General features: G+C 49.3%; 1 protein-coding gene across 4 annotated transcripts in view; it reads right to left on the minus strand.

Moving 5' to 3' along the window:
• TNRC18 (trinucleotide repeat containing 18) overlaps positions 1 to 16,042 on the minus strand; it is a 55,039-nt gene that overhangs the window by 2,735 nt on the left and 36,262 nt on the right. For all 4 annotated transcript variants that reach the window (XM_032126490.1, XM_032126492.1, XM_032126491.1 and 1 more), the window contains 12 exons: positions 10,084 to 10,323; positions 7,728 to 8,170; positions 6,789 to 6,953; positions 5,856 to 5,997; positions 5,301 to 5,418; positions 4,969 to 5,044; positions 4,483 to 4,591; positions 3,453 to 3,569; positions 3,013 to 3,177; positions 1,166 to 2,460; positions 628 to 864; positions 82 to 156 (listed from right to left, as the gene is read on the minus strand). In XM_032126490.1, the coding sequence (XP_031982381.1) occupies positions 82 to 156; positions 628 to 864; positions 1,166 to 2,460; positions 3,013 to 3,177; positions 3,453 to 3,569; positions 4,483 to 4,591; positions 4,969 to 5,044; positions 5,301 to 5,418; positions 5,856 to 5,997; positions 6,789 to 6,953; positions 7,728 to 8,170; positions 10,084 to 10,323 (3,182 nt within the window). The remainder of the gene's footprint in view (positions 1 to 81; positions 157 to 627; positions 865 to 1,165; positions 2,461 to 3,012; positions 3,178 to 3,452; positions 3,570 to 4,482; positions 4,592 to 4,968; positions 5,045 to 5,300; positions 5,419 to 5,855; positions 5,998 to 6,788; positions 6,954 to 7,727; positions 8,171 to 10,083; positions 10,324 to 16,042) is intronic.

The following is a 16,042-nucleotide window of genomic DNA, read 5'->3' on the forward strand; positions in this document are numbered from 1 at the left end:
TTTGGGGGGCATTTCCCAGCAGTATTTATTTGTTACAGGGTACCCAGCATTTCCTCCCAGCCTTCCACCACTCTCACCAACCTCCATAAAGTCCTTCCTCTGGTTGGATGCCTGCAAAGCTGTGGACAGACTCCTGCCCGATTTCTGATCCCAGCGCTGTGCCCAAGAAGAAAAGAGGAAACAGAAATGAAAACCTGGTGAATTTGTTGTTTTTCCATGCCATCACCTCCTGCCCACCACTTGTACTTTTGGAACTTCAACCCCTGCCCACTGCCACGGGGAATAAATCCTGCTGTAAACCACCCCCCCACACATGTGCAAAATTCAGTGTTTCTGAGCACCAGGCCCATCATTCTTACACTTTAAAGACTTGATCTAGCTCTTGACACTCTTTTCAGACCAACACAAAAGTCTTTATTTCCTACTATGAAGAAATCCACCCCTCTCTTGTTCAAGGGGCCAACACTGGGCTTGCCCACACCATAGGCAGCCCCCACAAAATGAAAGGATAGGGCCAACCCCTTCAGAGCAGCAGTAACAAACTGGGCCTTGGGTGTTTTCCTCATCGTTGTAAACAAGAGGGAGCAAGGAGCTTTGCAGCCCTCTCAGCAGAGGAAACCAGCCTACCTTGCCTTCGTTGAGTTTCTTCCCAGGGTTGGTTTCTTCTGGGTGATAAAACCATTTGACTCGGACCACCATGTTGTTCCCCCAGGATTCCCACATGCTCTGGATCCGGCCAATGTAGGGCAGGTTGGGGCGGCCGGCGGAGAGGAAAACCGCGCAGTCTCCGATGCGGATGATCTCCTTGCCCCGCACGATGGCCTTGTAGAACAGCTTCCTGGCCTTCCCTTTCATTCCTCGTCTCTGCCAAGAGAGGATCATGCAAGTGGTCAGCCAGGGATCACCCATGTTTCCCCCACACACCACTGTTTGCCCTGTCTCACCGGCACCCCTTTGCTGTTGGCAGAGCCACAGTATTCCCACAGGAGTTGCGGCAGAGGAATACACCACGCAGGATGGCTTCCCCAATGCAGTGAAAGCCAAACCCAATCTCCCTGCCAAATGAACACCTGGCACACCACGCCAGCAGTTCCACCACCCCAGGAACAGGGGAAGAGGCACCAGAAGGCAAACTCTGGTGCTGAGAGAACTACAGAGCATTTACCTGTGTGGGTTTCCCGAACCACTTCCACAGCTGCCGTGCCGGGAGGAAAGCGGCGATTTTGGGCCTGTTCTCCACAGAGGGCAGGCGCTGGCGCTTGGCCAGCTCCTTGGTGGTGGGCAGGTGGATGCCCTCGCGCTTCTTGGGCCGGCTCTTGTTGCTGCTCTGTGGCGGTGCCGGCTGCTGCGCTGGCTGCTGCGCTGGCTGCTTCTGGCTCTGCGGGTGCGAGGATGCCCGGGACTTCCCTGCCTGCTTGGTTTGCTTGGGTGGGAGGGTTTGCTGAACCGAGGAACTCGGCTGGTCCTCGGCTACTTCATCGTCAGAGCTACAGGAGGAATCTTCATCTGTAGTAGAGGAGGAAGAAGAGCTGGAGCTTGATGAAGAAGAGGTTGATGAGGTGGAGGAAGAGGAGGAAGAGGAAGATGAAGAGGAGCTGCTGCTAGAAGAGGAAGATGAGGAGGAGTTGGAGGAAGAGAGAGGGGTGGATGCTCTTGAGCTGGCTGAGCTGCTGTCCTGGGCTTCCCCTCGGTTCTTCTCAGCCTCCTCTTCTCCCTCTGACTCCGAGCTGCTGTCGCTGCTGTTGCTCTCCGACTCCTCCACAGCTGCTGGAGCTGCTGCCTTTTCTTCCTGGTCCTTCGAAGCAGTAAGGCTCTCTGCTGAGGCATCGAACTTCCCTCCAAAGCTGGCAGGGGAAGGGTCTCCCTCAGCTGCCTTGGCTCGGGAAGACTTCTGCTTGCCCTCCACACTCACTGCCGCGGAATAGCCCAGCCCCAAGAGACTCTTCCCATCTCTGCGACTGGCCAGGTTGGAGTCCTCCAGCATCCTCATCGCCTCCTTCATCTTCTTTGTCTTTGGAGACATCACACCCTCATGGTCCAGCTTGATGAGGATTTCACTGTCATGCTTCCTCTGAGCCTTGACCATGGTGCCAAACTCTTGTGTCTCTTCTGTGGGCCGCCCTTTCTTGGCCTTGGCTTTGGACACCGAAGCATCACTGGAGCCGAAGGCTGCCAGCGTTCCCGGGAGATCGCTGTAGGGCTCCGTGCCAAGGATGCTGCCGAACACAGCAGGCTGGTAAGGGGGTTGTGGGGGGCTGTGCAGCTTTGTGGAGATCTTCATTTTGCTGGCTTTTGACCGCTTTTCCTCTGTGGGAGCAGGAGAGCCTCCAGTGGGCAGCGGTTGTGATTTTCGTGACCCCTTCATGCTTGGCTTGCCCAAGCAGGCCGGCTTCTCTGGGACTGAGGAGGTAACAGGTGAAGACTCCACCTGGTCCTTCTCTTCAGGCAAGGCAGCCTCTTCTGCAGAGGAGAGGAAACACAAAGACACAATGTTATCCCTCCAGATGGGCTTTATTAGCTCAGACAGAACTAGACACCAGTGCTGACTGGTCTCTGGCCAAGCATGGCTTGTTCCTGCCTGCTCAGGTACCCCCAAAGGGATACAGGGAGTGTCCTCACTGCTGACTGAACAGCCTGGCCTGGTGCCAGCACTTGTGAGCAGTAATGGACAATGCCCAAGGGTGCTGCTTCAACTTCAGGAGAGCCAAACTACAAATCTCCTGCACCTTTGGCCCTATTGACAGCTGTAGATACGCTCAGCTGAAAAAGGGACTCTGCTCCACATCCCTGACTGACAGAAGGAGGCTGTCACAGCACAGGCCAGCTTCTGAGCCTGCCTCCTGCAAACTGTAGCCACAGCAGAGCGAGATGATGCATGGGTGCTCTGCACTCAAGCAATGCATCCCTCCCCATCCAAATCCTGCTCCAAGCAACAGCTCTAACTTGGGGAGAACAGTGGGGAACTGTGCAAGGATTCCCTCAACTCCAGGCCTGGCAGTGGTGGCACCTTACCAGCTTTTGCCTTGACACTTGGCTTTCTCCCTCGCCCTTTGCCCTTTGACACAGGCTCCTCTGACCCCAGGGCAGCTCCCTCTTTTCCTTCTCCAGTGTCTTTGCTGGATTTACGGCTACGGCGCTTGGTGCTGGGCACCAGAAGGGCAGGGGAAGGCTCAGCACCTGGAACAGGTCAAAGAGATGTTCAAATGCAGTCAAGTAACACATAAAACAGAGACATGATACACGGAAAGTATCCCAACCAAATCTGCAATAGGGACTGGGCCTTTTTCCTTATGGGTGATATCCCACCCCAGCTCTGTGTGTCTGTAATTGATGGTGCAATCTTTGTCACTGGAAATCTGTGAACTTGTCCCAAAATCTGAGGAAAATGGCCCGAAATTCCATACATTTCAGAGTGGGAAGTGTCTTGCAAAAAACTGAACAGCAAGACTCACACTGGATCTTGTAGTCAGGTGGGAGAAGCCGAATGTGAGACAGTGGGATGCGTCCGGTGTCCCCGTCATCAAACTCTACTGTGATGAGATCACCATCTTCCTCCAGATCCAGGGTTCCTGTGGGATGGGCAAGCAGAAGATGGGATTAGGAACAAACACCCAAGTACAAACCCCTTGTAAGGGAAGCGGGGACATGAAGAAAGACGGGGACTGCCCCAGCTCCAAAGCATCCCATCTCCACCTTTCCTAGGCGGTGCAGGGAGGGCACAGAAGGCTCACTCTGCAACGGAAAGTCCCTGATAATACTAAACCAGCCCACTCAGTGTGAAATTCCCCTTCAGCAGCACTGCTCCAGAACGTAACAGCCATTCCAGCTCGACGTCCCACCTGTCTCCACTATCTCCCTCTATTCTTGCAGAAATTCACTTCTCTCCTTTCACTGAAATATCTTTTTTACCTGCATTTTGTAACTACTCTCATAAACTGCTGCTTTTCACTTTCTCCAAGAGAAATAAGCTGTGTTCTCACCCTCTCTTCTTGCAGCACCATTACTGGTTTATAAATCATTAAGTAATTATTCCCTTTTACACATGTGGTGTGACCAAGAGCCCAAAAACAAGACCAGCCATGGCAGAATTGTCCAGAGCTGTTCACCAACTTTTTCATGGGACCAGATTGGGGAGTTATGTGTCACAGTGAAGTTGTGAGGGTCCAGGTGATTTAGAAACCTCCACAGCCTCAGAAATAATTGATGCCTGAAATAAATTCTGACTTTCTGAAACGTATTAAATGTCCTTGATATATTTAAGCTCCTAAATTGCTCAAACCTCCTCCTGAACCTGCAGGACGTTACTAAATCTGCATCATTAATGAGAGGGGCATGACCTGGAAGAGAGAACGGGCCAGGCTCTGATCTCCAGGACACTCACAGCAGAGCTCAGGCCTTCCCCAGACAAGCCTGACATCCCTGAGGACGCACAGGACTGAGGCATCCCAGGTTCACAGTACAGAGCAGCTGGAGTGGCCTTACCTCGGACAACTGTCCCTGGGTAGAGGCAGCGGTACTGCTGGCTCCAGTAGGCTGCAATCCTCGTGCCCTCGGGCAGGAACCGCACTGAAGGGGGTTTCACGTCGATGATCTGCTCAGGGCAAGAGGAAGGCAATTACTGACCACCCTGGCACCAGCACAGACCATCCCACCACACCTGGCATGGAGCAAAGCAGCTCTGGAGAAGGCAAGGGACAATTTTCCTGCTGGGGAATGGCCTTCTGTCTGCTCACAGGGCAGCATGAAGGAAGGACCATCCCTGCTGGAATACAGGACTAGTGCCTGCTGCCAGTGGGGGAGCTTGGCCAAGGGGCAGCAAGTACACCAAGGGGAGCTCTGCCCACACCGGCCATGGGGGCAGGACCAGGGCATCCCTGCAGCTGGGGAAGGACAGAGCTTCCAGCTAGCCTTCCCCAGCCCAGAACAGGGCATGGGCACCGAGGACAGGCAGCCTTCAGCCTCACATACCGCTTCCTGCAGGAGCTGCTCCAGGCAGTAAATGTGAGGACGGTTTCCCCTCTCGCCTTCCACCACCACCCGGTATCTGAAACACAAAGGCTCAGTCAGACACAGCACACAGGAGACACCACCCCAACCAGGTAACGCCTCCCTCTGAGGATGTGAGAGCACTTAATGAGAGATAATTGGATTTCCCTCAGCACTGATAAACCAGACTGAACTCTCCTTCCCTCCCTGCCAGACTCCATCAGTCTTTGGGCAGCCAGCTCTACACAGCCCGACAGTGACCCATCCCCATTCTCCAGCAGATCCCAGGTGGATATAGCAGCCCCTCAACTCACATGTCTGGTGAATGCACTGTCTTGACATGGCCGGCATAGAGCAGCTTGTCATCCATGGGGATGAGGACACGCAGGCCATCTTTCAGCTCATCCTTGTCAATGATGCAGGAGCGGGGAGCTGTGAGGTGTTGGACCAAAATGAGGATTAGAGAGCACCACACAGGACAAAGGGACAGTGAGGGGAGAAGAAAACTTCATATTCCCAGCATCACTGTCCCCTAGGAAAAGGTCAGTAAGCCATTTGGAGAAAGGGCTCTCTGTCTTGCTAGCTCTTGGTAATAAAAATTAATAGTGATAAATAAGTCGTCCCCCCTCTTGGTAATAGTAACATACCAGTAAATGAAAATAGGGCAACTCAGAGACTGGGCTTCAACTAGATGTCACAGTCAGCCATGATGATCAGGCTTAGTTTTTATTGAATTGACTGAAAATGTGGTATCTCCACCCCAAGGACTCATGGCTCTGGATGAGGAATGTGTGAAAGCAGCACAGCCGTCCTTTGAGCAGCCCTGGGAAACCTGCCCAGCTCCTCTACATGTAAAATCCTGCCCTCACCTGGTGTGGATGGCCGCTCAACCAGCATGCTCAGTGGGATGTTCTCATCCTCTGAGAAGCTGCTGTCTTGGTTGGGTTCAAAATCTTCCTCTGCTGCCATGCTCTCCATGAGCTTGCTGACAGCTCCTCCTTTCCCTCGGTTCTGCAGGGGAGTAAGCAGCACATCAGCTGGATCACCACAGTCTGATCCCACCTCACCTTCCTCCAGCAAGAAATAACCTGAGGATATCGGGACAAACCAGTCTCCACCCTCAGGAATTGTTTCTCTCACAAACAGTTAAGTGGGTGTACCCAAACTTTTTCTGCCTTCATCCCCAAGCATCACCAGCAGTTGACCAAAAGCCATTCCCCACATCCTGTCTCCTGGAGGTTGGGAGAGATGCTGCAGAGCTGTAGTTTTGCTCTGCATTCACCACAGTGTTCCTGAGCCTCTGCCTTCACTGAACAGGTGCCAGGCATTGCTCCTATTTCTTTTCCAATCCCCATGATCTGTTCCTTGCTGTTACTCGCAGACCATAGCACCACACTCAGAAATCGTGTGAGAAGACAGCAATGTGTGTTATGAGAGATGACAGGCTACAGCAGTGGAGCAGAAAACAGCTGTGACCCAGTGCTGAGCAAGGCTACTCCATCACCATCTCCTTGGTCCTTGCTGTTCATGCAAGTTCTCCCTCCACCCCGTGGCAGCCTTAGAGAAAATCCTGCCTGCTCCTGAATTTGGGGGACGAAGGCAAACAAACACCAGATGGTAGCAGCAGGTACTACCTCAGAGTGTTCCTTGGATTTTAGGCTTCTCAAACCAGCACTTTGCCTGTAACGCAGTCAGCAAAACCTACACCTCTGTTTTCCCTCCCTCACACTGCAGCAGTCCAGGACACAGGAAGGCTCTGCCAGCCACCCTCCAGTCCAGCCACACTAGAATCAGCCCCTCACCTCTTTTTTCACCTCCTTGGCTTTCACCTTAGCTTTGCTCTTCTTGGTGGAGCCCAGGGCACTTGCCAGGCTGACCCGAACATCTGAGGGGGAGCTGGGGATGCCAGGAGGAGACATGGATGAGGAGGAGGAGCAGCAGGGTGTTTCTTTACCCTTCTTCCGCTGCTAAAAATAAAAACAAAACACTTCCATCAGTAAAGAGAAGACTGGTAAAGATCTGGACCCAGGGAGAGGGAAAAGGTGGAGCAAGGCAGGCTAGGCACAGGTCAGATTATGTTCAGCCAGCAGTCAGTTCACTGCCCACATCACATCCTACATCTCCCAGCTCTGCTTTCTGGCTTCACACATTTTGGGAAGAGATTTTCATTACCCTGGAGAGCAACTCCTGCCCATCAAATCTTCCTCCGAAGAGCTCCAAGAAGATCCCAGTTGGCCTCATGTCACAACTAACTTGTCTAACTCTCCCCATCAGTGTTCCTCCATAACACTGCCATGAACTGAACTGGAGCCAGAGCATTCAGCTGAGATGAAGAGCCAGTTACCCAGAGATCACTGTCACCCCCAGACAGGGACAGACCTCAGAAGTCACCATATAAAAGGTGAAGAGCCTTAAAGGCCAGTCTGGGGGCCAGAGGTCAGCAAGAGGACAAGCTCATGCAGAGAGTGGGAGATCACTGACTCCGGCCACCCAAACAGAAAGGATTTGGGACTTGGAGAGTGACAGAAGCAACCAGCCCCATTCAAACATGACATGTTTTTACTCCCTGCAACTCATCTCCAAGTCTGACAGAGCCTCCGGGTGTACATGGAGCTGACAGGGGCGACAAACAACTACCGAGATAGGACTTAACCCTCCTCTGCCTTAGTGGAGTTAATTGCCCTCCCCTCACCTTCAGCTCCCAAGCATCCCAACGCCGATTTGGCCAGCACATTCCTCACCTTGCTTAGCTCCTTCCTCTCCTTTCCCTTGCTGCCCTCCTTTTTGGGGCTCATGGGGGCCCCCTTGCCACAGCGCCCCGGTTTGGAGACAGGGGTGGAGCTGGCAGGCGCCGTGGATGTCAGCATGGCCGAGGACGTGGTGGCGTCGTGGAGGAAGATGCGCTCGCTGCGGCGCCGGTTCCACAGGTCATCATCGCTGGCCTCCAGCCCAAACTCAAAGCTCAAGTCCTTGGGGGATTTAAATTTCTTCAGCTTGCGGCCTTTCTCAGACCCCAGCTTGGCCTTGTCAGCGCTCCCAGATCCAGAGTCCAGGCTGCTGGGGGCCTGGCTTGGCGGGACGCTGCTGGACTCCAGCGGCCCCTTCTTTCCACGCAGCAGCCCTGAAGGCGACTTCTTCCTGATCTTGATCTCGCTCTCCGAGTCAGTGTACTCGAACTCTGTCCCTACGTGCAAAGGATTTAACCATCAGTTAAAGCCCTGGCTGAGCCAAGAGGGGACATGTCCTGCTGGAAACTTCTGGGCTCCATGGGAGATGCTGTGCCTGTTCAGTAGAACTCTTGCTTGTTCCCCTTTCCAATCCCCACATCCCTCAGACCTCCATTTCTGACCCATAAAACACTGTGGAAATTCCCTGGAAATAAGCCTGCCCTGCTCCAAACCAGAGCCCAACCATTCAGGCAGTGTGGTTCAGTATGTTCCCTGCCTCCATTTTCTCCCTTCTCCCACAAGCAAGACCCCGGAAGCTCTGAAAAGATACTTCAACCTGCTCCTCCCCAAAAAGGAGCTCCTCAGCTGAAACCAAGCATAAATCCCACAAGCTGATCCCTCCTTCTCTCCTAGTGGGAGCCCTCTCCAGTTTCACCTTTGTTTCAGGAGAACAATGTCTTTTAAGAAATGGAATAAACCCATATTTCAAGCTTATTTTTTTCCCATTGGCCAACAGACACCACAGATCTTTTTATTGGCTCAAGTAGTCACCTTAAAGTGAAGAGAGGTAAATGATCTTTTTGTCTGTGGCAAATGGAATTCCCCTCACACTGGCCTCTGCTAAGCACCACGGGCACAGCAGTACCCAGGGGCCTGAAATACTGTAGTAATGCCAAAATGTTCCACACCTTCACTGAGTTCCCCTGAACCTGATAAAGGAAAGCAAGATCATGTTTCCAGGGGTGGAAGAGAAACTGAGGCAGCACCTACACACCCAGCAATATGGGCAGGAGGGTAGGCAAACAACATTCACGAGGGAAAATGAAAATGCACATGGCACAAGCAAGGAAAGCATCTTCTCTTGATCCTTCTCTCAAATACACTCACTTCCCTGGGTAAACTCAGCCTGCAGGAAACTGCTCTCATCTTCCACCCAACTCTCTTCCCCTGAGACAGCCCCAGCATGAACAGAAAAGGAGCCAGTATGTCAAAAACAAAGCTGGAAAGGCTCGAAATGAAAAACCCATTGGAAATTAAAACACTCCTTCTCCTCTCTCACTACTGCACGAGGTAATTTCTAGATGCTTCCAGTTTCAAGGAGGGCAGGTTACAAGACAATAAATTCTTAACAGGGGCTGTTGGAACAAGTTGGCAAAAGCCTAATATAGCATGGAAACAGTGCTAAAACAAGCCAGGCTCCCGAGGAGGACATCATTTTCCATTTTGAAGCATGCTATAAATTCCATTATCACTTAATAAATATTAATAGAGAATTTATAAATGGAACCCATATAGACCTGTCTAACCAGGAACAATGTCACCAATGGGCACTTGTGCAGCAGGGCATGGGGAGGGGAAGAAATGAAACTCCCAACACATTGAAACTGAGACACACAGGGCAGAAACCCAGATTCTGGCACTGCAAACACATGAGCAGAGGAAGGAATGCTTGTTTCAAGTCTCACTGGCTGGTTTCTATAAGGAAGCTGACGGGATGGGCTGATGGAAAGAGCTTTTCTTCTGCTCAGGTGTCTCTGCTTCCCTTGTGTATCCAAGATCAGCTGCATCTAGCACATACTTCCTTCCCTAAAATCTAACAGCACTTCACTGCCTTCTCCGCTCTGTCCAAGGGGATGCAGCATCCCACTGTTTGCCTTTGCAGCACGTCTTGTTCAGAATTTGCCAAGTAGGAGAAGAGGAAACTTTGACGAAACCACAGCTGTCCCTAGGGAAGCCATGGCTGGAGCTGCTAACCTGCCATGTCCCTGACTGGCCACTTTCTCCACCTTCAGCATCAGGACAAAGCAGCCAAAGCAAAGAAAGGACAGCTCGGTGTCTGGGTACACAACCTGCTCTCTTGCAGCACAGCTGGGACCTCACACACCTTCCACCTTGCACCCACAGCACCACCCCAAACCACGGAACTCACCCATCAGGCTCTGCCGCTCCTCCTTCTTCTTCGCCTTCTGCTTGGCCTCCAGCTGGATGATGGAAAGCGGAGGGGGAATGATGGGGCTGGGCATCGCGCTGGCAGCAAACCTGGCCAGAAGGCCCAGGCCACTCTCATCCAGGGCAGGTGACGACAGCCTGTCTGTGCCATCCGTGCCATAGTCCTCTGCTTCCTCCTCTTCCTCCTCATCGTCGTCCTCCTCCTCCTCCGAGCTGGAATCTGGCACGCAGAAAACAGGGAGCCCGTTACAAATCTCACGGAGTTGTGCAGCAGCCGTATTCCCAACCCGAACTGCAACTCTCCTGCTGCTCTGTGCCCACCTAAGTGGCACTGAGCCACCCGGGACTGAGCCACAAGATGCTGGCCATGGACACACACGTGTCCTTGCAGCCATAGAGCTGGTGTCACCCTGCCTGCCACCACCCTGGAAGGACACAGCAATACAGGGTACAGCAAAGACGACCCATTCAGGGCAAGGGAGGGAAGAGCAGGGTGTTGGCAGATTTGAAAAGGATGCCAGGCACCCCTTCCCTACAGCTTTCAGGAGGAATTAAAAGCTTCATTCCTTTGAAAATCCCTACCTTGGAGCTGTGGGATTCCCCTCCCGCCCACCAACACTTCCTCCACAAGGAAATCCATTAGTGTAATCAGAACCAGAGATCAGCATGGAAGGGGAATACCAGAGAGCAGCCTGTGCCATGGCGGGAGGCAAGGGGGACACAGGGAGGAGAAGGGGCAGGAAGCAAAAATGCAAAGAGGGGGGGAGAAATAATAATTTGAAAGCAATGGATTTGGAATGCATAAGGGAGGAAAGTGTAGGTAGTGTTGGAGACAAGGAGCAGTGTTTAAACACTCTGCCTCAGAACTCTCCGTGCCTTTCATTTCCCTCTCTACAGCTCAGGATAGGGAAGCCTGGCTCAGCACAGGCAGGAAGAGCTGCCCACAGCCAAAATCTAATTCTGGCAAAGAAATCAGCCTCACTGCCTGCCTCAGCTGACACCTGCAGAGCAGTGGGCTGGGGGGTTTCCTCTAGGGTGTGCATACAGCAGGTATTTTGGGGGTAGATGCTCCAAGAGTGGCACCTCTCCCTCCCTACAGCACTTCCCAAGAGTCTCTCAGCAGCTCAGAGGCAATTAATTTTAACAGCATCTCATCCAGTGAGTGCTGGTGAGCAAGCCACTTCACAAATGCACATATACCACACACACACTTATACACACACATATATGAGCACAAAGATCTATAAAAATATATATATATAACTGCAAAAAGCAGGTCTGGAAAAGATATTTCATTTCTCTTGAAATTGAGGGCTTAAGTAGGATCATTGAGACTGCTGGAAAATTTCCACCACTAGCAGGAGCCTTGTTCTGAGCCCACTCCCCAGCTCCCACCAGCCCCTATCCCTGCGTCTGAAATCCAGCCAAATGAGAAACCAGATCCCTTCAAAATGAGCTGGAATGAACAAGAAAATCCTTTTCTTTTCACATACGCCCTCTGGGATAGATAAAAACGTCCTCAACACTTGGTTGCTCAGAAAAAAAAACCAACAACAATAACACAAGTGTTATTTTTCCATGATATTAGAAAGAACAAGAATATCAGAAAACAATGTTCTCATCCTGGTATTTTATCAACTGAGGTAACCGGCAGCTTTTTTTGCCTTCTTTTTTATTTAACATGGACAGTTCATCTCTGTAGCATACATCTGATAGTCACAGAATACTAATTTTTAACTGCATAACAATCCCTTCCCCATTTCGGTTGCTCAGACTGGCTCCTTGTGATATAAAAATGCTACTACAGTCCTGCAGTCAACACCAAGAAATCCACAGCCATGTTCACTCCCTGCATAAAAACCACATGCAAAAGAAAAAATCCACAGCAAACTGGGATCAGATTCCTTCCCCTACCAGAAAACAGGGCACAACTACTGGTTTTATATCACATTTTGCCAAAAAGAAAACGAATCCAGATGAACTTTATTCTGAGACGTGAAAACCACCTGCCTGAAAAGCAGCAAAACCATGCCTGAGCTCACTGACACCCTGTGGGGTAGCAAGACCTTCTCCATACATTCCGTCTAGCTCTGAAATTCAGCAATTTTCAGCAAAAATGGGGAAAAAATGAAAAAATCAACCCGTACATCCCCTCATGCCAGACCTGAGAGTTGGCTGAGCAGAGAGTGGCTCACTGAGCAGCTGGGGAGGAAAATGGGGAGAAAAAAACCGGGAAAGTTGGCAGGAACATGATCAGTCCAGCCCCAGTGGCTCAGCAACATCGACTGCCCAGCAGCACCATTCCTTCAGCACTAGCAGGCTGCATGTGCAAGGGCAAAAGGGCGCCCAGCAGCTCCAGTATTTCAGAAGCACTCAGGTAAAACAGATTTAAAAGCCAGGATGGCAGTGGCTATTCCTCAGGCTACAGAAAATATAGGATACAGTGAGGTGCCTGGTGGTTATTCCAATGTCCTGCTCATACACGGCGTCACACTACGGAAAGACAACTGAAGACAGTCCCTTGTCAGCATTTTTACCACAACACTTATATTTTTATCTGCAGGAGATACAATTTCCAGCCTGAAAATAACCTCATTTTAACACATTCACAGCACAGCTCTATCCTCCTCCACCTCTCATGGCGAGGATAGATCTTGCTAACCCCACTCCACATGCACAACACAATCCCTGCTCCTCTTCTTTCTCATTTTCCAAGGGACAAAAAGTAACAAATGAAGCAAAAAGAAGACATTTGGGGCTCTGCTCCAAGCCCACATGCTTCTAAACTAAGTCCCAAAACTTCTGGCCATGGTGGCAAGTAAGCTGCTGGTGCTCTCTGTCCATCTGCACAGCTCCTTGGAAAGACTGGTGCCTGTATTTAATGGGAAACAGGAGCTTTACTCCTACTGTACCCAAACTATGTGTGGGTTTAAAATTAACTATGCACAGATGCCTTTACACAATTGAAGCCTCGGTATTTTTTTTGTCCTGAAAAGGGGATTTTTAGCTAGCAACAGGGAAAAAGACATTTTAAAAAAAAATCATTTTTTCCTTCAACAGTAATTCTGTTAACACTGAGAGAGGGTAAGGGAAAAAAATGCTCAAAGTTAAAAATATCTTTTCTAATTGACATTTTTAAGAGCATGTATATGTGTGTATATACCCACACATGCAACCACACGTGTACATACAACTCCACAGCCAAAACAAACAATACACTCGTATTTAAATGCTACTGATGCCAGATAAACTGGAGCCAAAGATTTTTTTTTTTTAATTTTTACCTGCATTGAATTAAAACCCAAACCCAGTTAAAAATACTAAGTTTTCTCATTGCTTTTAACAGCTAAGCTGCCATGATATTTTACTGTAGGAGAGCAGTAAATGAAGATTTGTTAATGATGAACAGAAATTGGTTAAGCAATTTGGTTTTTAGAGACTGATGTATGTAACAAGACGGGTTGAGGAGGGTGTGAAGAGGAAAGGTTGGGGAAGGGAGGGACTAGAAACACACACTTAAAACAGTCATTTCACATTGTAAAAATAAATAGCATGATTTTCTCATAACACCAAGCAGGCCTACAGCATACAAAGCAGGCTAAGTACAGGCAGACTTTAGACAGCTACTGGGTCATTAACATCTGATTTCTGGGATCTGTCCAAATTCTGGAGGTTACTTATTTTTGAGTATCCAATTTAAGACTGTACCTTTCTTTTTTTTTTTCCCAAATAAGCCAATTCTCAAAATTGGAAGATTTTTCCCCCTGATATGTGCTGTGCTGTTGACTCCAGAAGTGCCTGTGAAAAATTAAAAAATATTACAACTATCACATGGGAATATGTAGGGAACTGGTTATCCCTCACTGCTTTTTTTTTAACTGGGGAAAATTATCCTCCAAGTCAGGAAAAAGAAAACAGAGAAGAAGGTACTAAATTCTTAAGGAAAACAGAGTATGGAGGAGAAGGACTTACGGGTCTTTGGTTTCAGAAAGCTCAAGGAATTACCTATCCTGGTGGGCTTTAGCCCACATTAGCAGTTTCCTCTCCAAGGTCACTGGATTAAAAACCACAAGCTGTGCCTCTTATCAGAATGGCAACGTGATGTTTGGTCTGTAAGAAAGCAGCGAGTCCCCCCCCATCTGTCTCAAACCAGATGACAGAAAACAGCTAATCCCACCTCTGACACAGACACTGCAGGGCCAGGGCCAGGCAATATCCCTGAGAGAGGAACATTTCTGCACCGTGGCCCAGAAACCTTTAAGGTTTGCATCTTGGACCCATCTGCAAATCCTTGCCCTGGCTGGGCTAAGGGGTTCTCCCAAAGAAGTTCTGCAAACAGCAAAGCATTTCTGGAGTCCTCAAACACACACACACACACGTGCAAACCTTCCATGTGAGACTCTTCATGGACAGAGGAAAGTCAAAAGTGGACAGCAATCATCTTCAAAATTAAAATACCCAAGAGAATGCAAAGAGCTACGTGTCATTATTCATGGAGGCAACATCGAAACGTCTGAGGCTGACAGATGACATAAAGAAAAGTTATTTTGCCTACCTACATAACAATGGTCAAGGTTCAGGTTCATGGCTAGTGACCCTCGCTGAGAAGTGTCTGCCCTACAACCAGCCAACCACTTTGCTTCTTTAGTGCAGCGTGAGAGCAAATGCAAGAGACCGACACAGACATTCAAAGCATCATGGATAGGGGCAGGGGTGAAAGGGTTGGTCAAGCAGCTGCAAGGAGAAAGCGAGCACTTCTAGAAAAGCTGAGGTTATTAATCGGTTTAGTATTCAGGGAAAGCCATCAGAAACCCTATTACCCAAATATCCCTTCAAGAAATGCTTCTGACAAAAAACCAAAAAAAAAAGAAATTCATTTGCAGGAAAAAACCCCCAAATTGTAACCAATAACCCCTTCCCACCTCCCTCTCCCGTACCCACCTCCCACTCCAGGGGGTTTTGCATCTTTGGTTTCCCCACCAAATCCCCCAGAGGGATTTACAACGCATTTCCCCATTTGTTCCAGATTCCCCAACCTCCTCCCGTATCCCCTCCCCTTCCCAGATTTTATCCCGTAAAACTGGGATTTTTAGTTTATTTTTTTTTTAATAAAGCAGACAGGTTACTTGAAAAATAGACAAAGGGACAAGTTACCTCTCTGCTTACCTGGAGCAAAACCAAAAAGTAAACCCAAAACCCCCTCAAGAACTTGGCACCTAAAAGGGATTGATATCCTCAAAATTTCCAACAGCAGCAAAACAAACAAAGAAAAGATGCAGGAAGGAACAGGGAAGGGAAGAATGGAAGTTAACGCAGACTCTTCATGGAAATGTGGCAATCTCAGCCTTACATAAAATCCACTATCCCCACAACTTTTCAGGTTCTCTAAAGAACAATTTTTAATTTTTTTTTTGACACATATATTTCTCTTCCAGGTTTTCTTTGAAATGCATTGGTGGGTCCAGCCCAGAGCCACATCAAACCAAATCAACATTCTGCATCTTTCTGCCGTGTTTGACAATTCTCTTTTTTACACTTTTTAGCTTAAATTATCTTTCTTTGGAGGGAAGAAAAACCAAACAGGTGCAGGGAGGAAATTAACATCAAAAAACTCAGAAAATAAAAAAAAAAAAAAAAAAAAAAAACCAACGCCAAACTATCCAGCCCCATTTTTCAATTAACAGCCCTGAGCAATGTAAAACACTAAAAGGCTTTTGCTGGGCTACATCCAGCTCTGCCGTGTAACTTAGATAACAACTGGGGATGCTCTTGCTCTGCATTCAGCCCAGCCGAGCTACTTTCTTTTGGGAGCTGAGGGCTCATTAAAATGACCTTTCCCCATGATTATTATTTAATGAGTGCGCTCTAAAACAGAAACCCCTTGTGTCTCTGGAGGAAAAGTCTCAAGTAATCTCTTTTCCCACTGAAGTACTAATGAC

The sequence above is a fragment of the Corvus moneduloides genome, chromosome 16 (assembly GCF_009650955.1).
Source record: "Corvus moneduloides isolate bCorMon1 chromosome 16, bCorMon1.pri, whole genome shotgun sequence".
NCBI classification, from domain to species: Eukaryota; Metazoa; Chordata; class Aves; order Passeriformes; family Corvidae; genus Corvus; species Corvus moneduloides.